Source organism: Penicillium longicatenatum (assembly GCF_028827895.1).
Source record: "Penicillium longicatenatum strain IBT 33135 chromosome Unknown contig_2_segment0_segment0, whole genome shotgun sequence".
Taxonomy (NCBI): Eukaryota; Fungi; Ascomycota; class Eurotiomycetes; order Eurotiales; family Aspergillaceae; genus Penicillium; species Penicillium longicatenatum.
The window spans coordinates 6482576-6506028 of record NW_026643120.1 but is presented as its reverse complement, the minus strand read 5'-3'; the positions used below and the strand labels follow the sequence as shown (position 1 = coordinate 6506028).

The 23453-nt window shown below is 49.3% G+C and overlaps 7 protein-coding genes across 7 annotated transcripts; 4 read left to right on the top strand and 3 right to left on the bottom strand.

Annotated features, from left to right (window-relative positions):
- Nucleotides 1-65: 65 nt before the first annotated feature.
- N7484_004947 (putative proline permease) lies at nt 66-1634 on the top strand (the record flags this gene model as incomplete). The annotated part of the gene is made up of 1 exon (XM_057115367.1): nt 66-1634. The coding sequence occupies one exon, from the start codon at nt 66-68 to the stop codon at nt 1632-1634; it is 1569 nt and encodes a 522-aa protein (XP_056975507.1).
- A 2041-nt stretch (nt 1635-3675) lies between these two features.
- Nucleotides 3676-3975, bottom strand: N7484_004946 (uncharacterized protein; the record flags this gene model as incomplete). The annotated part of the gene is made up of 1 exon (XM_057115366.1): nt 3676-3975. The coding sequence occupies one exon, from the start codon at nt 3973-3975 to the stop codon at nt 3676-3678; it is 300 nt and encodes a 99-aa protein (XP_056975506.1).
- A 384-nt stretch (nt 3976-4359) lies between these two features.
- On the top strand, nt 4360-7203 carry N7484_004945 (putative PHD finger and SET domain protein; the record flags this gene model as incomplete). The annotated part of the gene is made up of 1 exon (XM_057115365.1): nt 4360-7203. The coding sequence occupies one exon, from the start codon at nt 4360-4362 to the stop codon at nt 7201-7203; it is 2844 nt and encodes a 947-aa protein (XP_056975505.1).
- A 1972-nt stretch (nt 7204-9175) lies between these two features.
- N7484_004944 (uncharacterized protein) lies at nt 9176-9871 on the bottom strand (the record flags this gene model as incomplete). The annotated part of the gene is made up of 1 exon (XM_057115364.1): nt 9176-9871. One exon carries the CDS (start codon nt 9869-9871, stop codon nt 9176-9178), a length of 696 nt encoding a protein of 231 aa, XP_056975504.1.
- Nucleotides 9872-10280: 409 nt separating this feature from the next.
- N7484_004943 (putative MFS monocarboxylate transporter) lies at nt 10281-11849 on the top strand (the record flags this gene model as incomplete). Its single annotated transcript, XM_057115363.1, has 4 exons — nt 10281-10452; nt 10508-10608; nt 10668-11030; nt 11115-11849. 4 exons carry the CDS (start codon nt 10281-10283, stop codon nt 11847-11849), a joined length of 1371 nt encoding a protein of 456 aa, XP_056975503.1.
- A 671-nt stretch (nt 11850-12520) lies between these two features.
- On the top strand, nt 12521-14021 carry N7484_004942 (RNA polymerase II accessory factor CDC73 family protein; the record flags this gene model as incomplete). Its single annotated transcript, XM_057115362.1, has 3 exons — nt 12521-13055; nt 13124-13227; nt 13311-14021. The coding sequence occupies 3 exons, from the start codon at nt 12521-12523 to the stop codon at nt 14019-14021; spliced, it is 1350 nt and encodes a 449-aa protein (XP_056975502.1).
- Nucleotides 14022-15583: 1562 nt separating this feature from the next.
- Nucleotides 15584-17843, bottom strand: flbA (developmental regulator FlbA; the record flags this gene model as incomplete). Its single annotated transcript, XM_057115361.1, has 4 exons — nt 15584-15727; nt 15781-15968; nt 16022-17153; nt 17295-17843. 4 exons carry the CDS (start codon nt 17841-17843, stop codon nt 15584-15586), a joined length of 2013 nt encoding a protein of 670 aa, XP_056975501.1.
- Nucleotides 17844-23453: the final 5610 nt, after the last annotated feature.

Below are 23453 nucleotides of genomic sequence, written 5' to 3'. Positions count from 1 at the left end.
GACTTTCGTTGAATCCATGACCCCGCATTCGCTATCGTCGTATTATTATTCTTTGAACACCAGGAATGGCCATCGGATCGACCCTTGGCACTGGCCTTTTCCTCGCCAGCGGCCAGGCGTTGGCTGTCGGTGGACCTGCCTCTCTACTCGTTTCATACATATTCCTATCACTTCTTGTCTACTTCATGGCCACCAGTGTCGCGGAAGTCGCTACCTATAAACCATCTCGCCACGGAACGATAGTCATGCATGGCTTCCAGTACATGAGCAACAGTTTAGGTTTCGCCACCGCCTGTTTACGCTGGTATACCATGGCCATGTTCGTTCCATACGAGATTACAACCGCGATGGTCAACATTGGGCTGTGGAACGCTGGGCCCAGCATCGCCATCTGGCTGGTATTGATCACCTTTATTATCGTCGCCCTAAATTTCCTCCCTGATCGACTATTCAAAAGCTCCGAGACCGTGTTTTATCGGATCAAAATCGGCACATTAGCTTGTCTTCTCGTCCTTTCTCTGTCGATTGCTCTTGGCGGTGCAACTGGTCATGGTCGCTGGGGATTTCAATACTGGAAAAGGCCCGGGGCTATGCATGAGTACTTGGTTCGTGGACCACTGGGGAAATTCTTGGGCTTGTTACAGTGTGTCCATCTCAGCACTGCAGCTTTCACCTTTGCACCAGAGTTAATTGTACAACGAGCTGAGCAAATGGAAGTAGCTGGTCAACCTGAAATCCCGGGAAGCGTACAGCCAGCGGCAAATTCCAACATTCCGAAACTGGTTTTCGGGGACGTTCTCCAGACCGTGGTTCCCTATGTCCTGACCTCCTTGGCCATGGGCGTCATGGCTCCCTACGATAACCCTCTACTCACCAATGGTGGAGCTGGTGCCGGCTTGTCTCCCTTCGTCATCGGCATCAACACTGCGAGAATTCGAATCCTCCCTGTGACAGCGACCCTTGCGATACTCCTCTCCTCTGTTACCTCGGCTCAGTCGTACCTATACCTTGCCTCTCGCTCACTATATGCACTAGCAGACGCCGGCCATGCGCCTACCATGTTCAGAAACCGAAACCACTGGGGTGTTCCATGGGTGGCTGTGGTTTTTACAGCAATGTTCACCGCACTCGCCTTTTTGTCTGTCGCCACGTCTAGCTCGACCATGACGACGTACTTCATCCTCTTTGTGAACAGCTCCGGCTACCTTTCTTGGGTACTGTCATGTGTCGTATACCGTCGATTACGTGTCTTTTTGCACGCTAACAGAGTCACCACTGCTTACCATCATGCCCTCCAGCCGGTGGGTACAATCATCGGGTTTGCTCTCAGCACCCTGCTGCTGCTGTCCAATGGATTGATTTCTGCTGTGCCAGGCAATCACAATGGACCTCGTGGAGCCAGGATCATGATGGCATACATCAGCATGCCTCTGTTTGGTCTTTTATATGCCGCTCATCGATTTGGAAATACCGTTCCACGTCCCACCCCTAGCGAAGAAAGCCGCGTCAAACCAGCGCATCAGGTTCCAGAAACCAAGTATTGCTCACGACCAAGGGTACCATATGGACAATCACCCCAGCCACCTACCGCCAATGAGTTGGAACCGGTCTGGGCGATGGCCAGGGAGGCATGAGCGATCGTAAGGTACTCGAATGAGAGCCAGGGGCGTGTTAAGGACCTTAACCACAGCATCCGAAATAGCTGAACTTGTATACTTAGTTTTGTTTGGGACGCTTATCACTAGTGTCTTTTCCCTCTGCTTCGGCTGCTGTTGGGATAAAATAAACGTTACACTCCAGGTGTACTTGCTGTGTCTTCGAAATTTTTGTAATCCTTGTGATCATACTAGTTTTTTTTTTTTTTTTTTTTTTTTTTCTTGTAGTGCTCATGACTTCCATTCGCCTTTTTGTCCTCTTTCATCATCGCAGTATCTTTTTCGTTGGTATGAATTGTTTGACGAAACTGCCTATTGTTGTCATGTGCTTCTCCCAGACACCTTGGAAGTCTATTCTCATTGTGTTTCTTCATTTCACTTCATCTTCCCCTAATATTCCTACCGCTTTCCCTCCAAAGCGTGATTTATACTTCGATTTATCGCATGGCTATTATTTCGATCCTCTTCTATTCTCTGCAGGATTTTTTCCTTATTGCTTTATGCCAGGCTTAACACCCACTGCCACGTCCATATGAGCTTCCTGCCACCTCCAATCACGAGAACCTCTACCCTGTACCATTCGGTGCGGTTGAAGCACAAAAGGTTTTTAATCCATCCAGGAAAGAGCAGAAATATGGGAGTTCGCAGACTCAGCGGTGTGGTCGGAAGCCCTGCTAGGGAACATGTTCCCGGGGCGGCGAGGCCCTGAGCGGCTCGTAACGAATAAGTTTCAATACAATTTACGCCTTGTGATCGACTAACGCTCTGGCTTAATTAGCCCTGTTCCTTGCACACTTCCGACTGTCTATAGTGGCGAAAAAATAGCTGCCAAATCACCGGGCTGGAATAATAATATCGGGCTGCTAGATCATTCTCTCCCCCCCCTTTTTTACCAAAGCGGGCAACTTGCTCTCCAACCGATCTTCTTTTCTTTCCCCAGCATTCCCATTTTCTCGGACACATCCTCCGAAATCTGTCAAGTTGTCATACACTTTACCTTTTGCGGCTGTTCTTTTTTTTCTCTCCCACATTCTCCCAAGGGACCAGATGACTTCCCCTCCCGAGCACCTGCGCCACGCTGCTGCCCCGTCTTTTCGGATGATCTTCCTTCGTCCCAAGGCCAAAATTCCCACTACCCACGTTCCCACTGCAACTTATTTTACATCCTACAACCTATACGCACTCTACCCTGCACATTTCCCCTACTGCCCTAAACTCCCATTCTTGCATCTGTGCCCTATTCCTATTTTCCCTCTCGTCACCCATGTTCATTCTGATTTCTTTCAACTTTCCCAGTCATTTTTGTTTCATCCGCTCTCCCCTTACTTGATCATCTTTCCTTTGTCCCATTTTGGCCAAGAGAAGCTGCCCTCCATACTTCTTTGTGCTCTTCCCATCTTATTTTCTCTTCTACACACAGGCTCCCCTTGAAAGGTCGAGATGGACCTATTCTCCAGCCCCTTTGATTATGATGCTTAAACAACGACACTGGATCGGACTGCCTATCAAAAATGCCGCCCGGCTACTTGGATATGCATGGGACTTCATGTGCATTGGTCAAGCTTTGGTTTATGGACAACTCTCCCGTTTTCTTCTCATAATGATGAAGACATGAAAATTTCTTCTGTTTCAACATGTTCACTTGATGGACTACTAATGAATCTAGATGCTAACCTAACCAGTTCTGTTGTCGAGTCCTTCCATGGTTTTCTGGCTAGTCCCGTGATCCCCCCACCCGGATTCTATCCTTCCCGCCGCTAGTTCGAATGTGGACTAGCGTTTATTACCGCGCTCACCCACAATACAGCAGAGAACAGGCCTCTGACAGCCTTGTTACATGTTTCCAATGCCGGACACGCTCCAACCAGTACCCAGCTGGGCCTCCCACCCGTTTCCTCGCTGTTTTCCCCTCTTCCATCCGGTTTTCTGTGTTCGTTTTCGGGCTTTCGAGAGTCACCAGCGCGACTCAACCTACGCTAATCCCCTTTCGCTGGGCTGCTGCTCGGCGCCTTTCGCTGCCTTAGGCCTGCCCCATCTCCTCCTCCTTCCATCCAAGTTCACTCAGATTCACCCTCTTTTTCTCTCCTTTTTTCCCTGCGCGTCCCTTTTCTTCCCTTTCTCGGATCCCACCTCTCCATCTCTTTTGTCTGTGTATCCTCCGCTCTTTCTCGATCGCCACCTCTTCCTCCATTTCTCTTTCCCTCCACGCGATCCCGTCGCCCTGAACCATTTTCGCCTTCGTCTCGACCTGCTGAACGACCTCACCTGGCCCTCCGAACCATTTCGCACCCGCCCAGCCGTGAATCTCGAATCGCCTCATCGTTGTGGACCATATCTCCTTTTCGTCCCCTCGATTTTGTCAGTTCCCTGCCTCCCACCCTTCAGGACACGGGTCAGTCGCATTCGGCCAGGATTTTCCTCCTCGTCTAGTCAGCCTATTCATCATCAAAATCAATCCTTGGAACCCGTGAACCTTCGTGCTAGCCTACACTGGGCTTGCAAGTTCATGCTAGGACCAGAATCTTGTGTGTAATTGCGGTCGTGCCTCAGTCTAACGCGTCTGTCATTGTTCAGACAGGGCGGTGCATAGACTCACCCTCCCAGGTGGTCGTGGACATGCTCGTTGACTAGGGACGGGTCGGCCACGCCATCGTTCCTCAAGTTTCCATATTCTCTGATTTAAGAGGGGGTAATCTGTCGGACTATGACAGATACCTCCTCCTTCGCCATCACGCACGCCACCACGGATTCGTACCCGGTCCCCGCTCCCCCAGACTCTCCTGTCAATGGTGCTATCTCTGACTCGGGCGCGCCCGATGAAGAAGAGCCATACACCATTAAATGTATCTGTCAGTTCAACGAAGATGACGGTAGCACGGTATTTTGCGAACGCTGCGAGACATGGCAGCACATTGTCTGCTACTATCCAGACAAGCGAGTACCAGATGTGCACAACTGTATCGAATGTGAACCACGTCAGTTGGATAGCCGTCGCGCTGCCGACCGACAACGCCAACGACGGATTCGAGAACAGAGTGAGGACGGGGACCGAAGGAAACGATCCAGTGCGAAGGCGACGAAAAAAAAACTCAAGGATGGTGATATGAATGGATTTGGTCATCAGCGCAGCGAGTCTGGCGCGCGTGATCAACCTCCAGCAAAGAAGACGAAAACCTCCCACCGACCGTCTACCTCTATCAGCGCCCTCTCCGGCACTCCTCATCTCCCCGCACAATCTCGTAAACGACGCTCCTCTACCTCCGTTGCGCCATCTCCTACAAAACTCTCTGGCCCCTCCATTCCTCTCTATTCGAACGAATTCCTACAACTTTACGACGGAGATGAAGACCATGTAGACATGGACAGTAATCTGTTTGTCAATGTCAGTCTGGTCGGCGAGTCAGCTTCGTGGGTTAAGAACCCAGATGCGTTGGCGCGAGTTACCAATGGACGCCGAGCCGAAGACACATTCATTCGGTCCGATGCTGCCCTGGATCGCTCGCGTTGGCCCGCCCTGACCACTGACACCATTACCGATTCAAATATCGAGATCAGTGGCCGGCACCCTACGTGGAAGATCGTGAAGACTCAAGATGCAGTGCGAAAGGACGAGGTCGTTGGCGAAATCACAGGCAAGGTTGGCATTTTTGACGACTATTGCCTCGACTCCAACAACAGGTGGTCTGAGCTACGCCACCCCGAGCCTTTCGTTTTCTTCAGTTCTCACTTACCACTTTATATCGATAGCCGATGTGAAGGTAGTATGCTCCGTTACACTCGTCGGTCTTGTCGACCAAACGTCACCATGAAGATCTTTATCACCAATGACGTGGAGTATCATTTCTGCTTCGTGGCCAAAGAAGATATCCCCGCAGGCTCGGAGATTACTATCATGTGGTATTTAGATGCACAGCTATCTGAGTCATCTAATGGCTTTGTCAAGCAAGAATCTGGGGACAGTGCGACAGATGCTGCAGCCATGTGCATAAGCAACACTCTTGCGAACTTTGGTGGATGTGCTTGTGAGCATCCACAAAATTGCTTGCTTGCTAATATTGATCGGCGGCGGCATCCAAAATCGCTTGAAACCCCCAAGCAAACTAATGGGAAGCGGAAGAAGGCGAACACCAAACCCGGTAAATCTCCGTTGGATGCGCAACGTGGTTCGACTAGTCGTGCTGGCAGTGAAACGACAAAGCACACTGAGGACGATGATGCGGCTGTAGATAGTCGCTCAACATCAGGCTCTGTGCGAAAATCTCTCAGTCGCGATATTAGTCCAACTGCGTCTAATCCCGGACTTGCCGGTCTTGGAATGTCCAGTCGTGAACGCCGCAAGATCGCTGATGCGGAGAAACAATTCCAAGCCCTGGAAAACGACCAACGCACCACCGCCCAAAAGAAGAAGAAGCGCACCAGTGCTCCCTCAGCGCAATCTCCTGTCGCCAACCCCCCACCATCGCATACCACATCACGATCTTCTTTCTTTGCATCACAACGGGCATCCAACAAAATGCTTCCCAACAACAATAAAAGCAATGCTCAATCCGAGTCTCCCAATACCGGCTTGTCTCCTGGTTCATTGCCTGCTGCTCCTAATGCGACCTCTCGTGGGACGTCAGGGTCGATTCCTCCGCACCTTCGACAATACCGGCATAACTATATGGATGCGGGAATCCAATGTGATCGCGATAATGATCCGCCGCCATATCCACCTCGTGAGAAATGGGTCGAACTCGGGATCGTCCCAGGGAAGAACTGGGTCAACCCCAAGATAGCCCTGCTGGAACGTTACTTTGCAGATTGTCGGCGCCACAGGGAGAAGTCGGCCAGAGAGCAGTTGTCTTCTGCTGGTTCGGATAGCGTGAATCCAGGAGAATCTGTCTCCCCCTTCACCCAGTCTCCCAACGCTGCGATGGCTGCAGATATGGACATGGATACTGCTCAGACTGCGGACATTATGCCATCGGCTATTGCCGGTAATCTCGAGGCCAATAAGCCCGATCACGACTCACGCAAGTCTCCGACTTTCGCTCCCTGGCCATCTATTATTGCCCACACCACCAGGCTTCTGGGATCGATTACTTCGCCCAACCAAGGAAATCTCCGTGTCTCCATGCCTCCTCCCAGCGTCCCTGGCATCCCCCTTGCCATCAGCCCTGGGTCTGCATCCAACGCTAGTCTGGCTTCTCCTTCCACCGTGGAGGCTTCTTCTCCCCATTCCGCACAAATCCCTGCTGCGCCGACGCCGACGCCAGCTAAGAGAAAGCTCACGCTTGGCGATTATCTGAGCCGCCGAGGCACATTGACAACCCCGACCTCGGAGAGCTCTCAAGCCCAGGCACCCACTGCTGCTCCTACGCTGAACCCCCTTGTTACCCCGGGGCCAGAGCATGCTGTGAGCGCAGATGACGCGCAGAATCCCAGTAATCCATCGGCGGACAACAACGCCTCAGGCACCAAGGTTGAGACCTCGCAGCCCAGTGATGTTACAATGAAGGATGCCCCCGACTCGGCAGAGCCCCATCATCCCTCAATCGCTCAGTGATTGCTCTCCTTTTCTTCACTTCACTTGATATCCTTATGCTCGCTTCTGTCTTTATATCTTTATCTCTTCAGCTTTATTCTTCATTACTGCGTGTGGTAATAATGGCGTGGTCGGTTGACGAAACCTCTTCGGAATGACGTTTCTTTACGACTTCAAAATTCTTCTCTCGTGTGACTTTACTTCATCTTTACAAGGGTGGCAACGGCGTTCGGGTTGCGTGTCTGTGTGACGGTTTTGTATTCTTTTTCTTTCCGAGGCGTACGGCGTGTCCAAGGAAATGGGAAGGTCGGTTACGGAAATACCAGGATTCGGGTGGTTATGGCCTTCGGTTTGACTGGCGTGCAGCACAGCCGCTTATCTTATGATCTGTGGAAGTATCTATCCAATATCTTCTCTCCTTCGACGTGGAGTCTCCATTCCATGGTACAGGGTTGCTTGTATGAACATTATCATTAAGTCCTTCCATTGTGCATGTAGCTCCCAGGTTGTAGTTAATGTAGACATGTAGACATGCAGTCAATCGGGACTCGACATGATATACTGTCCTAGAATAACATTGGAAAGTTAATAAAGACCTCAGTGCCTATTAATTCACCTCTATGGCTACATGTCTACTTCCATTTCTTGCTTTGTTTTTCTTGTTTATTCCTTGATGCTAATAGTTCTCACGCGTTTCTGAATGCTCATCATCATTCACACCTTGGTTTATCAACACGCTGATCACCTTGATTAACAACCCCCTAACTTGTCATAGCGAGAATCTAAGTTCCTTCTGCTTGATCATTCTCAATTTTATGACTCTGGATTGACCTTTTAGATTGCAGACTCTTCTTCCATGGAGAACTACAATATGCTTCAACAACAATTGAGTCTACTGAAAAGCCCTTCTTCCCTCCTGGATGACTTCACATGTTTGAACGCAATGCTCGAACTCGTCGGCAACCATAAAACAAACTTCTCCTTATTTCATTGCGGTATAGAGATACAGGCCGCAGGTAGACAAGTATGCGGTGAATAAGCACCGACCTGTCACAAAGGAACGGAACAAAAGAAAAGACTGAAAGAACTTGCTGTTACTATATTGATATTGGCTCGATTTTCCTGTTTATGTTCATGTCGCGATACGTCTATCCCCCTCAAAAGCATATTGTGTGCACCGTGGAAAAATGAAGACATCGTATTCAATTTCTCAGGAGTCCAGAAGTTCACGTATGATGAAACCTAAAGCCTTGATCTTGAATTTGGAGCCAGGCTTGCGCAATCGTTATCAAACTTTCGTATGATCACTATAAATCAGATAATCGCAGTCAATTGAATCACCTGTCAAAGGTCACGTTGGAGTTACGGGAATAATAGAATTTTAGCCGAAGTATACGTTAATCTACTGCGATGGGCCTGGGCTGTAGTCCTTGAATCATGATCGCTTCAATGTTGCCAGCCCGCTGTCTCTCTATATTCAAATCCTTCTATTGAAGACAGATCATTCACTGTATTTTTGCTTTTCAGAGGCCAATTAGGAAGACACCACAGACTGTATAGCAGTTCAGCGACAACCGAGCGACTTTGTCGACACTGAGTTCGCCATATGGCGTCCATGCTACCTCACGGCTCGTAGACTGAGCATAAATAGCGCGATGAATAGCGCAGGTATTCAATGCTGTTTCCTTTGATTTCCTACCATCTTTCCTCCATGGTCTGCTCTTGACTTCGGTCAGTCGATAAAGCCGCATCGTGTCTTCACCAGATACTTGCCTTCACCAGATACTTCGCCTTCAATTTGTCTCTGGCAAGCCGGTTCCTTATCTTCTCTGGATCTGTTGATCTGTTTCTCTCTTGTCATCTTGCACACTCATAGTGGTTGACTCGATATCCTCACAACGCGTCTTGGGCTTTCTAAAAGCCAACCTAGTTCATCATTCTTAACAATTTGTCAAGACTGAAGGCACCGCCAACGATGTCGGTTGCTCAGCCTTCAGTGCTTTTCATTGCCCTGGGCGTCACGGCAGCTTATGACGAGATGCATGCCGATCTTATTCGAAAGATCAAAGAAAAAGCCGAATTTTTCGGAGAAGTCCATATCTCCAGTCTCGCCATACTCGATCTCCAAATGGACTATGACGTGGTCCTTGTCAACTGCGAGGCTATCGTTTTGCCCAAGTACAAGCAAGTATGGAATCCAATTCTGGAGTTTGTGCGCCGTGGCGGAACAGCCATCTGCCTCGGCGACTTCGGCAAAGTGTATGAGAACATCTCTGATGACTGCTCGCCTGATGACCCTTTCAATGAGCTGCCGAATCCGTTTGCTCAAGCCGGTCTCGGGTGGAAGTTTGATGAACAGCACCACGCCGTGGTTTATTTGAACAGGGAATACATTCCGTTGTCCGCAGAGCGTCTGGGGGCTTTGCCTGATTATTACATCACCAATGCTGTTTTCCTGCGTAATGTTGATTACAAAGACGCTTGGTACCGTTCTACCGAGATGGACATCTCCATCCTCCCCGTTGTCGAGGCCGACGATGTCAATTCCCGAGTCAATCCTTTTACTTTCTCGGTGGTCCAGGCCAATGTGGAGCGTGGGAAGCTTGGTTATGTTGGAGAGGTCGGTCACGGCACGCCAGATGAGGTTATCATGGCCATGGCTGGTTTCACCGACTAAGCTGGCTTCCATGCGCTTGTGGAGCTCACATACCCAGATTTGAGCGAGGCGTGGTAACGATCAGGACTCTCAGTTTTGTTTTTCTTTCTTTTCTTAGTATGATTGTGCAGCTCACGTGCCTCATGTGTGAGCTGGAAGTGGTTCGTTATTAGGACTCGACTGGATGTCTTATGGGAATAGTATGCAGACAGGTGGGAATTCTTACCGCTTTGTATGTAATGCAGATAACAATCGAATTATGTTCAAAGATATTGTTGATCATATCGGATTGAAACAACAATCATAAATATGGAAAGTGAACGACAATGAGTTTATTGGCGTAGATACGTGCGTGACAGTACTATGATTCAAAGGTCGTCGGGGCGATCTCTCCGCTCCATACTTCCCCTCTTTTCACCCGATTTCTCTAGGTACATCCACGATGACCAATCCAGCAAACGAATCCATTCAACTGAGGGCAGTCGCCTCTCATCCTGAGGATGATTCCTTTTCACCACACGAGATTGAGCAGCCCATGCTCGCTCAGCCCGATGGCGGCAAGGCCGCTTGGTTGATACTGGCATCGTGCTGTCTCATTCAAGTTCCAGTCTGGGGTATGCCTCGCGTGCAACTACTATAATGAGTGTTTGACTAATCCTACATACCCAGGATTCTCGAGTGTGTTCGGTGTTTTCCAAGAGTACTACTCCTTGAACGACGTACTGCAGGGCAGCAAAGGAGACTTGGCGACTGTGGGGACTACATCAACGGTACGAGCGAGCATATCGGAGATTCATGATAATCTGCCAGACCTGATGAATGGTAATAGGGGTTACTCTATCTTCTCTCTCCAGTCACCTTCACGCTGCTGACTCGGTACCCACATCTGCAAATTTGGTGTGCTCCAACGGGACTAGTCGTCACCGTGATCGGCTCCTTGCTTTCTTCTTTCTCGGAGAAAGTATGGCAACTCATTGCGACCCAAGGCGTGATATGTGCTATCGGCAATGCGCTGTTATTCAGTCTTCCTTCTCTCTATCTAGATCAATGGTTCATCCGGAGGAAAGGCCTCGCTCTTGGAATCATGTGGGCTGCGAAGAGTATTACTGGTGTTGCTCTACCATTCATTGCGAGTGCCTGTCTGAACAGATTTGGCTCAAGTACAACTTTGAGGGCATGGACCGTAACTACAGTATGATCTGACATCCATGGCTACGGCCCACCATACTTTTTCTCAGGATGCCGGATGATCCAGATACTAATTGATTATTTCTAGCTCATCACAACCTTGCTTTCCCTACCGTACATGAAGCCCCGAATCCCAGTGTCTGCATCATCATCGGCCCGTCCTCTTGATCTCAGTTTCCTTGGGCTGGGCACGTTCTGGATGCTGCAAGCAGGCAACATCATGCAGAGCTTCGGATACTTCCTACCGTCAACATACCTTCCGACATACTCGACAGGAACAGTCGGTCTGCCCGAGTTCATGGGCACGTTGCTTGTGTCCCTTGTCAACGCAACCTCAATCTTCGGTGGTATTGCACTGGGAATGCTTTGCGACCGATGCAACGTGACAAACGTTCTACTCTTGTCCTCTGTAGGATCTGCTTTGTCAGTGCTCCTCTTCTGGGGCATGGCTTCGTCTGCGGATCCAGGCTCTCACGCTGGTGTGGCATTTCTTACTGTTTTCGCCATTTTCTATGGATTTTTCGCTGGTGGGTTTAGCTCGACTTGGTCGGGTATCATCACACAGATCGAGAATGAGTCTTCATCATCACTGGAGACTGGACTGGTGTTTGGTCTTTTGGCGGGTGGGAGAGGTATCGGAAATGTCATTAGTGGGCCTTTGAGTACAGTGCTGATCCGCCAGGGCGCGCTGGGTCATGATGGTGCGACAGGATACGAAACTCAGTATGGAACTTTGATTCTGTTTACAGGAATAACAGCCTTTTTGGGGGCTTGGGGCTGGATGTGGCGATACATGAGTCCTGCGGTACGTTGTCTCCACTGAGGTTGTAGTTGGTGGACAAGATGATAGATTGTGAATTAGACAGGGCCTAAGAACATGAAAGACGCTGGCTTCGAGGCAAATTTAAAAAGGCCTTGTGAAATATCTAAGCTTCGCGGTGAAGATGTCGACTTCTCCAGATCCGATGTTGCATCATGTAGATAGCTAACATGTAAGGATTGAGGAGCAGGCCTTCGAATTGAGCGGCACAATCAGGGCAGAGCCAACGCGCAAGTCCAAGTCCAATTTGGACAAGTCCCGCTGGTGAAATGACCACTAGGTTGGTAGGGCTGATGTTTGGACACCTTTCCGGGACTCAAATGTTAAAGGACCATTCGTTAACTTTCTGGACTGCCTCTCTACACCTTATTCTCTGTACCATATGCTTTACATGCTCTCCCTTTGAGATTCTGTTTGTTTATATCCATGGTGCTTGGTTAAAGTTAGGACCCTTATTCATTTTTCAAGTGCTCGAGCTTAGAAAAACCAGGAATTTAAATCGTGAATCAATCAAGGTTTCTATACATGATCGGTTACTTGATATCTTTCAACAACTGGCGAGTCTGTGATCACGTGTTGACCCAGAGCTTCCACGCGAAATCCAACCAGCCTCAACCTCCGACTCCCAATCCCAACTCAGCTTCTCCCAGGGCCTAACACCCTCAGCATTCACAATGGCAGCAGCCGACCTATCAGTGCAGGATCCTCTTCTTTCGCTGCGCCGAGCCATTGCCTCGGACAGCCCCCCAACCCCGACAACCTCGTCCGAGCTCTCGAACGAACATGCGACAGAGGACCTCGCCCAGGCTACACACCTCTACTTCTCGCAGCCAATTCCACAGTCAATTCCCCTCTCGACGCCAACACGCTTCACGCGCATCGCATCCGGAACAGTCGAGTCCGCCGTCGACCTGCGCAGCATCTTCTTCGCGTGGCAGAAGAAAGATGTCGCTATCCCGGAATACATTGCCTCCGCACATGAGTTGAACGAGGCGCTGAGGTTGAAGGGGCCCGCTGAGTCTGGGACAGTTGAGGAGGTTCAGAATCTCCCTTTCGTCGAGCGCTTGGATCTCATTACCTGGCTCGAGGGTGCGTCGGATGAAAGCGAGTACATCAAGCCTTTGCAAGGCGCGGCTGCGGCTGCTGCTGCTGCTGCCGCCTCCGCAGCTGGTGCTGCTCAGGCTGAAGCCTCGGCCGGTATTGCATCTGGTGTTAAGGGGGTGTTTCTACTGTACCTAGTGGTGCTCCTGGAGCGGCGACGCAGGCCGGCGCTCAAGGTACCCGTCCTCAGAAGCCGATTGATCCTCGGCTGCAGGAGATTTACAATGGAGAACGGAAGACTGGGGATCGGAATACTGTGCTGAGAGGCATTAAGGCTACCGTGAGTGTTTCCCCTTCGGCATCTCCAACACCACCGCCAATCCAAAAGATAGAGAGAGTAGATCAAACTAACGCCATTAACAGGACTTTTCCCATGTCCGCAAGAGTGCCGAGATCTTCCTCGACCGCAACCGCTCTCGCCCAGGTCAACCCACCAAACCAGGCAGCAAGATGATCCCCGCCCCTTCAGCAGGCCTCTCAATGCCCTCTCGCAAATCCAGCTCCCGGCCAGACCCCATTATCCTCCTCTCCCCCTCCGCCTCATCTCTCATCCGCATGTCAAACATCAAGTCCTTCCTGCAAGACGGTATCTTCGTCCCACCAGACCACCCCACACTGTCCATGTCCACCGAGGCCAACTTCATGGAACTCAAGCGTCCACTACGCCTAAAGTCTGACCCCTCCAACCCCAACGCCGCGAGCGCAGCCAACAAAGCATCCAAGCCTACCAAGTTCATTCTTGTGGATGGAACAACAAACTTCAAGCCGGAGTATTGGTCGCGGCTTGTGGCCGTCTTTACAACTGGACAGACCTGGCAGTTTAAGTCCTATAAGTGGTCTTCTCCGCCAGAGCTGTTTAAGCATGCTACTGGTGTCTATGTTGGCTGGAGGGGCGAGGAGGTTCCGCCTACTGTTAAGGGATGGGGACGCGGCGTGCAGAGTTTCAATGTTGAGCGGTGGGATGAGAAAGGTGGGATTCATGGTGGTGGACGATGGAGGGATCGGGAGGTTGTTGAGGGAATTTGGACAGCTATTGAGGAGGGCATGAGGCTTCGTGGTTGGGGGTCAAAATGATGACCTCCTAGCTTCTATTTTCCTTGATGCCTGATATTGATTCCCCTTTTCTCCTTACTTGCCATGTTTTGATTTCATAAAATGGAATTTCACACCAGGGTTGCGGTTCTGGCGTTGTTAGGTGTGTTGAAGCCTTTGCCTTGTTTCGTCTTTCGTCCCTACTGCCTACTTATATCATATTCCAGGCTCAATAGGTAGAAGGGCTGTACCATGAAAATAACATCTTATGTACCGAATGCATTTACCGAGCTATATACCGAATATCTGTTTGTTTTTAGCCTATATCTTATCGGTCTACGATATGACAGGCCGGTGTACCAGAATACCCAAAACGCCATCAAGGCCTAGACTACCCCATTTACTCAGAACATGCTCGGATACTTGTTTCGGATTCAGCCCGGACCATGTGGTAACCTTGGAGTCGACCTCGGAAGTCACCCACGGATCTTGAAACGTTAAGTGTACGAGCACTACAGAGTCTATGAAGATCTAGCCCAGGAACCAAGTGGAATCTAGACTCATGATGACCCCAACTCATATAATACATGTAGCCTCAGAAAGTTCTAGGTACTTAGGGTTTACAGGGCTGAATTGATGACTGGATGGAATGCAATAGGGTGGAATACTGTGGAATACTGGATGGTGTAGAATAGGAAGGTGGCATACTGTAGATGAGATCGTCATGTCCATTGCAATTCCCTTGGGAACCATACTATATGACATACACTAATCGACCAGAACTCACTCGCTGTGCCCAAATAAAATGCAGAAACAGGTATTGAAAAAAAAAAAAAAAAACCAAATGCTCATCAATGGGAGAGATCATGCATGCAATAAATAAAGAAATAAGATGTAGGAAATCATGCAGGGAACGCCGTGTCTGATGCTCAACAAAAACACAAGGCTTGCATTGCAGGAGTCAACCACCGGTCTTTTTTGAGGTTGAATATTTTTTTTGGTCTTTTCTCTTTTCATTCTTCCCCAATATGATATATCGGGAAAGAGGGTTGAATGCAAAGGAACTTGGCAAAAAGCTCCGGGGAAAATAGAAAATGTCATCCAAATATTACAAGTGGTGCCCAATTTCTGGCCTTTCTATGACATGAGGCATCGATCATAACGTCTTTCATCTGGGTGTTGAGAAAACCAGGGAGAGAAAAAAAGGAAATGAAAAGAAAAAATCTCGCGGCGGAGGAAATTAAAACAGGAATAAAGGCTTCTGCCGGGGTTAAGACAAGGGCTTGACTGCATGGCATAAGCGCAATGCAATAACGAAGTCTCGTGGTCGGAGGCGATCATAACGATATTGGTGACATCGCTGGAGGATAGTCCTCCTTCTCTGGGTTTCCCAAGGCGACCGCGGGTGTGATCCCCGCGTTGCAGTCGCACAGGTTGACGGGAGCGGGACCAACTCGACTGGCCGAGTATGGCACCCTGAGTTCGAGACCGGCGAAGCTTGGCAATTATAGGCCAACAGGGGTGGAATGGGCGATCGAATCACGATGCGGACGGTCACGGCTTGCTGGCTTGCAGGAAACATCCACGCTGCCTCGCGGTAATTGTCATGTCCGCGCGGAACGGCTCATGGTCCGTTCCGGGCCACCGGGGGTCGGTGAGTACGAGCGAGAACCGCCGAAGATGTCGACGTCGTGCTCCTGCAGGACGACGGAGTACTTGGGGTCACGGAGGAATTTTGGAACCGAGTCCTGTGGAAGTTAGTAAGGGGATTTGAAAGCGCGCGGCGCAGGTTAAAACTTACGCTTGACATCAACTTGAAGACGGAGGTCTGAGCAAGTTCGAAAAGGTGGACAACCTCTTGGAGACTCTTGAACATGGATTCATCGTCTCCCACGGCCTTAGTCATACGGCTGGCCAAGCTGTTGCGGAGAGCGTGGTCAATGTTCAACTCGCAAGGGGATCCAGGAGCCAGGAACGCGTTGTACAAGCCTATAAGGTTGTTAGACGCAAATTAAAGCAGAGTTTGTTAGAATGATACTCACCATAGGCAGCAGCCAAAGTTTCCCGGACAGAGTCCACCTTGTTGAATACGCCGGCCTTCTCGGACTTGTGGTAGTTGGCGGTGAATTCGGACACATCGAGGTAGAAAGATAGGTTCTCTTCGCAGAGGGAATAGCGCAAGAACTCGCGGAACAACAGACGAAGTGCGGGGTCTCCGAGAATATGGGTAAGGCGAGCGTTGTTAGAATCGCGGGGCATGCCGCGGTTGTCGTAGGTAGTGTTAGCGTTGTTGTCGCGGTTCTTGTCGCGGGCAATCCATCCGCATACACGCTGGCCACGATCGGTAATGCAGTAGATGGAGTACTTGGAAGGCTGGAACACCGCGTTCGAGTCGGGGAAAGCCTTGTCGTCCTGGATCATGGTGATAAGGCCATACTTGAGGAATAACTCGGCAATCAAACATGTTTCCCGGCGCTCAATAGTGGTGGAGCAATCCATCAACCAATCCACAGCTCCTTTGCCGGTAAATGTGTTGGTGTAGATCTTTCCATCCTGCAACTTCCGCTCCCGGGCCATCTTCACTCCCACCAAGCCATTGGTGTAGTCGCTTAATGAGTCGGAATCGGAAGTAGAAATGCTGCTCTTAATGTTGGGTCCATCCTGACCGGCAAATCGACGGAAAATGACTTCGATAGTTGCGCGGTCGTGCGACAATTTATCCGATTCGGTGTCTCGCTCCAGGTTCACCAATTGCATAGTGTTGCGCGGGGACTCCAACACATCCATCACGTGACGAGCAGTGATTCCGTTCCGCTGGCAGAAGCGCTGCAGGATGTTAATACCCTTCGGTGTGAGCTGGAACAAAGCACCCTTCAGAGGGAAAATCGGTAAGGCCTTTCCATCCACGGGCTCGATGAACCGGGCGTCAACGAATCGCTGGCAGACCGAGCGGGCCATTTCTTTGGCCATAGAGAAAGTGGTGGTGGTTGTGGTGGTAACGATGCGGGAGGGGTCCTTGGGGTCGGGCATGCGGTTCGATTGGGAGAACTTGAGCGAGCCCAAGTTGTTGATCGCCTCTTCCGAGGTAAAGGTGTGGTCATATCTGGTGAAACGAACCCGGTGGCTGTCCAACTTCAAACTGACCATCAAGGTGGAGAACAAGTCCATAAAATCCTAGTAATTGGAGAAACATGTCAGCATTCAAGGACCAATCTTTCTTTTGTTCTCTGTCTCTCTCTCTTCAACTTTCTCTTTCTTCTCTTTCTCTTTTTACTTCTCACTCCAACCCAGAGAGTAGGATCTCGCCCAACCTACCTTGGTGAAAGGGCGCTCATCTTCGGTCATGCGCAACAACCGCGATGATGTCTGGTGCATCTTGGATGGTGCGGGCACAGTGGCCGGGAAATGGCGGATTTCTTGTGGAGGAGTCGGAATGCGCTGCAGAGTTAAGCGGCGTTTATGAGAAGGGTTCAGGTCGGCCAATGCCGGGGATTCTGAGCGCGCTAAATCCAGCAGTGGATTAGGATCTCCGTCTGACAATGGCGGGGTCAAGGGGTTGACGGTCGCGCTCGGAAGCCTTGATAATCTGGACAAACTGCTGGCCGAGGGCGAAGGTCGCAATGGAGTATTTTGGTTGATAGTGGACAAACTAGCAAAGGCACTGGAAGTCTTGGAAGCCAAAGCGGCAAAGGAACGACGATTGCGGCGGGAGATAGAACCGACGACTGACCCCGTAAAGGTAGTATGCAGGGTAGGCGGATCAGTCGTTGGGGGAGGGACAGGGGAAATAGCGCGTGAGGGAGTAGTTATCGGATCACGAAGAGGAAGAGAATAGTCTCGGTAATGGTTCACTAGGGTTGGCATTGAATGGTTTTTTGGGGGAAAATGAATTTGGGTGAACCAGACTTCGGGAAGAGTGTGAAAAGTGGGTATAAGTCAAACAAGTGATACCCACGATCTTGTACAAGGCTAAAAGGGGGAAATGGGCTGTAGGTAATGCCAGAAAATCATGGGAAAAACGAAAAAAACACAGTTAAGGATAATCATAAAAATAATTATTCCAAAATTCAAAATTCAATAAAAAGTAATTAAAACTCAAAACGGAAAAAGCCAAAAGGGAAAAGTGGAAAACGAAAAAGAAAAAAGAAAAAAGAAAACTAAAAAAACTAAGAACCGGAGAGTGGAACTGGAATTAAACAATCTACATTACCACCTCTTTTCTTGCACCTCTTCTCCCCTCTGGATGGAATGTGATAGCGAATAGTGCATGATCATTGATTATGGTTCATTCCAAAAATACATAGAGCATGTACAGACAGGAAAAAGAGACAAAAAAAATTCGCTGAAGACAATCGGCCTGTCATCCTTGACCCACAGCCCACGCGTGAGCTCGGAAAGAGTTTGGTGTGCTGCATCCAAACAACGTGGGCCAGGGAAGGGATTGCCTCATGGTGAAGATCGGTGGGTTCCTTGTTTCGTGCAGGGTCTGGTATTTACCGTATTTACCACTTTGGGTATCATTTCCCAATGACATGCATTACATATATTGTATCCTTGATTCCTGTAGAGTCCCTTACACAATGAATGATGTATGCTCCGTGCTCGGGGAATAGTTCAAATAGTGTCCTTCTAGAATTCCAAATGAGAGAGATCAGTCAGAATTTCAGTCAATGATTTCACTCTCCACTTCCATGAACCATAGAAACAAGCCCGAACAGATCCGGCCGGTGATCTTACGGCCCCATTGGTACTGGTATTGGTATTACCATACCTCTCCCGACCACTGTATTCCCTTAACCAGGCGGTAAATCAGGGAAATCCCCCCTGCGCTACGGCGTGAATCTTACCGGGTTGGGCGTTAGTCTTGCCTGATGTAGCAAGTGCCCCCTATCGATATCGAGCCAGTAATCCGACTCTTCAGCCATTCTCCCCTCTCATTGGTTCCAGATGGCGCCTTTCCTTGTTCACTCCTTCTTCCTCCGTTTCTCTTCCTCACCTCTCTATGGTTGACCCCCATCCTAAGTGGGTTCTCTCGGCCCCCTGTACTGATCAGGCAATGATGTGAATTTGCCAACTCACAGAAGCTTGAGCCCACGTGGAAGAATCCCTACGCCCCTCCATGGTTACTGTCAGGAACCTTATCGGTGTGGCAAAATACAAAACATCATCGAAAACTTCGATCTGATCTAATTTTTGTTTTCTGGGTCGGTCATACCCCAGTCGGAAGATTGTCGGAGCATTCTCATTTTTATGCTTTTCTCCCCGGGCATGAACCTGCGAACGGCTTTATGCCAATGAGAAGGTGTGAGAGGGAGAGACAAAAAAAGGAGGGGCGCACATCACATGTTTCAACCTACGGGACAACAGTATCGGATCGGAGCATTTTGCTCTAGTGGAGCCTAGCGCCACTGTTCAACGGAGCATATCATTTTCATTTTACGCCCAACGTTCCTTTTCGGACCAGTGTTTGAAGGGGTTCGAAACAACGTGGGTTTGGCCCGCGTGGCGGAGCAATTCCTTCCATGGTCTTTCCAGGCGCCTTCGCGCGAGGGCCCATGTGGTCCACGTGGACACACGTGGGGACAGCTGGTGTCTGACCGCAAGGTAAATGTACAAAACTCGTGAGAGCGGAGAGAGCCTCGCTTCGTTCCACCAACTTTTGGCTCTGTTTATTTACTTGATTCCCACTGATTGGCTTGCGACCAAGGTAAGGTGGAGTACTTTAGCCCCCGGGCGCGGTTCCTGGCGCTCAGGCCAAGAAATTACAAAGAGAAAAAGAAAACAAAAAGTAGAGAAAAAAAATGAGGAAGCGCCAACCACAAATCGTTCGTTTCAGAGGCTCTCGGCGGTGTCATGCTTTTCTTGTTCTAGCATTTGCTTCTACATTCCTCCTGTGGGCGCGTTTAAAGGGGGATTGGTAGCTCGTCCTGATCCTTGACCTGAAACAGTATAAACGCACAGACTCATCAAATGAACTGTGCTGTCAAAATCTCCCCCAATACGGAAGATCATCAATTCAGTTACTTAGTCTAACATTGATCAGGGAAAGAGTCTTGCATACAGCCCATGTATCCACAGCATACGAGCCTGATAGCGCTGGACTACCGATCGCCGTGTAAACCGCTCACTAAAAACGGCCTTTCTCGGTGCTTTGTTGGATCACGTTAGCCCGGAGATTGAGCCTCAACCGTTATTCATCATTCTCGATGCATACTTATCCCCGCTGACCGCCTCATTTATTCCTCTTGGACCGCGTCAGTCAACTCCACAATGACCGATCGGCCCCCAAGGGATCCAAGGAACCAGTCACACAAATTTCCAGGCTTCTTCCAACGTCAGACGCGTCAGCGGCATCCCCAAAGGGTGCGCTGTGCGAGATGACACTGAGCGCAACAAGATAAGGCTCAACCGTAATCACGCGAATCAGCGTTAGTGAGCTCATCCGCCATGATCCGGCAAGCATGAACCGCCTGGGGGGCCTAGTATAAAAGCCGGGGGCCCAAGTCTGCGCTTGAGCACTGTTTACGTACATTCGCGGGGTGCTGAAAGTTAAATCTGCTTGATGTAGAATACACTGGTCGGATATACGAACCCGGAGGGGGCCGATCCCTTGATCGACCGCCTTTCCATCCAGCTTCCATACAGATCAGTGTTTCACATATGACACCTCACAGTGAGATCTATCGATTACTGCGCAAGCCACGTGGTTTGGGATATGTTCTATCCGAATACCAGATCAGGATCTAATAAAATAGCAGATCTTGTTGATCTATCGATATGTAGGATAAACCGAGCGTAGCTACTTCAGCCCCTTCCATATAGCCTCAGTATGTGAGATAATAAAAGGGGCCATCAATTTGGGGTTAATTTGGGGCCGTCAGCCCTGCCATGACAATCATAGAGTGCCCCCGAGAATCCCCGACTGGCCCCCAATAACTGAGGCTCACAGAGCCCTTGAAGCATAAAGCTGTCACAGAAAGAGGTCTCGCCATGATTGAATCCTTGGCGTAGCTAAGTGCCATGCCGGAGTAAACTCAGATGCGTAAACGCGCGTCACATTTCAAACAAGCACAGTAAGCTTGAATATATATTATTCATCACTTGAAGTAAGATAGTATTATATGATAATAATACAAATCAAAATAACCTACAGTGTAGCTCCGGAGTAAGTATCACACTCCGCCAAGTATGCATAGAACTTAGAAATAGCTTGGTAATACCCGTCGCTTCAACCCGCCGCCGAACCACGATCACAACAATTAAAGTGGGCAACATCAAGATTGTTTATACTCCATCTAAATCAGAAAATTGAGTCCCACTATGCCTACCGAGAATTCTCCTGCCGTAAACTCAACCCTTTTAAGCCCAATTTGCGGTCAGATCCCCATATTCAACGGCGTAAGGAAGTAGTAGCCACCAAAGGGACCAAAACTCTAAGACCCAGAGTGCTCGTAAAACGCCGATCGGGGGGGGAGGGGGCTTCAGGAGTCAGGTTTCCAGGTTGCGAGGGGTATTATTGAATCATTTATTGTATTTTTGACCGAACCGTGGAAAACAGAATCATGCCGTATTGTACGTAATGTACAGAGGTCATTTTCCTCCCCGGTCGGTATGGGTAATTTACTATTCTCCTTTTGGACCGCTAACATTCTAATCCCTGACCGCCACGCGAGATGCATGCAGCTTTCCCATTTGCGGCCTAGACATGTTTGCGGCCCGGGACCAAAATAAAATATTTTACTTAAGCTGGCAGGAGAGGTCCAGAACGCATGTCTGGGGTATTTCGCGGCTGAACGTAAAACCTTCCGAGTCATGACTCTTACTTGATCAGGCTAGGGATACGTGAGATCGATCGACTAAGTACACATGTTGGTCAACATGACTGGTACACCCTACTGAAGCTATACGGAGTATACAAGGGTTATATTTTACTTTGGAACGAATAGAGTTTCCTGGATGATCGTCGGCCAGCTCTTGAATCCGAGTCTATGCTTGGTCCGAATGCATATTTCCATTCTCCCTGCATCCATGGGTTATTGTGCAGACTGAGTTGCCTAGTCGGACATTTACTGACTATGTAGGGACCTACCCTTGTGGTGGTGTAAACTCTCAAGTACTCCGTATATCCGGGGAAGATAGGAAAGGTAGTACAAACAAACACCCTATTCCGATAGACCAGTCATGGTGCGTCTAGTTCTCCCCTTGCCTTGGTACTTACCTTGGTAACGGTAGTAACATTGCTCGGCATAGATGCATGCACATTACAGGGGCCAGCGCATGTCGGTTGTTCAGCGCATGGCTTCGGCTTTCGGCTTTTGGTTTCAGACCACGTTGGACACTGGATATCTTGGCTTTCTTGTTGATTTACAAGGTTTGCAAGGTTTGGCTTTGATATGCTTTGGATAAACATGGATGCCAAGAAATACCTTGTTAGGGAAGATCCTCATATCCATCCAAGGTTCAATTTCAATGGAAATTAGCAGATGCTTATCTTTTGTGGAGACTCGATGCTATTTGGAATACATAGCGGACTCTGGCGATGTTGTCGAAAGTCAAAGTCAAATCGAAATTTCAGGGGTTCTCATCCGAAGATAGGCAGAATAATAGTCAACAGGTCCGAGCTGAGTGTTTCCAGGTTGAGTCAGCGACAGGGAAACAAGGTCAAAGAGAGCTTCGCCACCGCTTGGTCCAGATATCATACTATCCTCCTGTCGTCCATATTCATTTCCCGATACGAAGTCTGGCGATACGAAGTCTGGATTACTTTTAATATAGTTTTGTTTTACCTTCCAGCCCTTTCCCAAGCAAGACAGGTGTGGGGACTTTTCCACGTGGGAAAGACCAGCCCCCTAAACCGACGGTGGAGATCAATTCAAATCCTAATCACAGACCTTACACCCCGTATTGATGCCATGTGGCTTGCGTCTGAGTCAATGGTCAGTCAGCCCGCAACCGGTTATTTCCATTCAACCGAAAATAGGTTTAGGCTTCTGGAAGGGATGGGATGAGACAAGAAAAGGGGGTAAAAGTCTCTAGGGTAGAGGCTCGGAAAACCTTATGGCACGAACACATGTCGCTTATAGATTACTTTTTTCTACTATCTTACCAGCTGAGCATACGCCACCATCTCACTACCCCTGAGCAAATCACTAAATCCTTCACAACTGCCGACGAGGTATAGGGCTCAAGTCGGCCACCCCGAACCCAAGTAGGATCTAATATACTACGGAGCGTGTTCCTTGACTCGCTAACCCCCAACAGAGGGCCAAATCTTGGCGTTCGGAGTTTGTTCAAAAATTACACGCAGATCAGTCGGGACGATCCGAATGAAAAAAAAAAAAAAAAAAAAACCAAATACGAAACGGTATTTTCCCACGGGAAAAATACGTCGGCCGAAGTGGAGACCCACTCCCCATAGTCACTGAAAACAGTCAAGAGCTGCGAGCCTGGAGATGGATCACGTCATAGACTTTC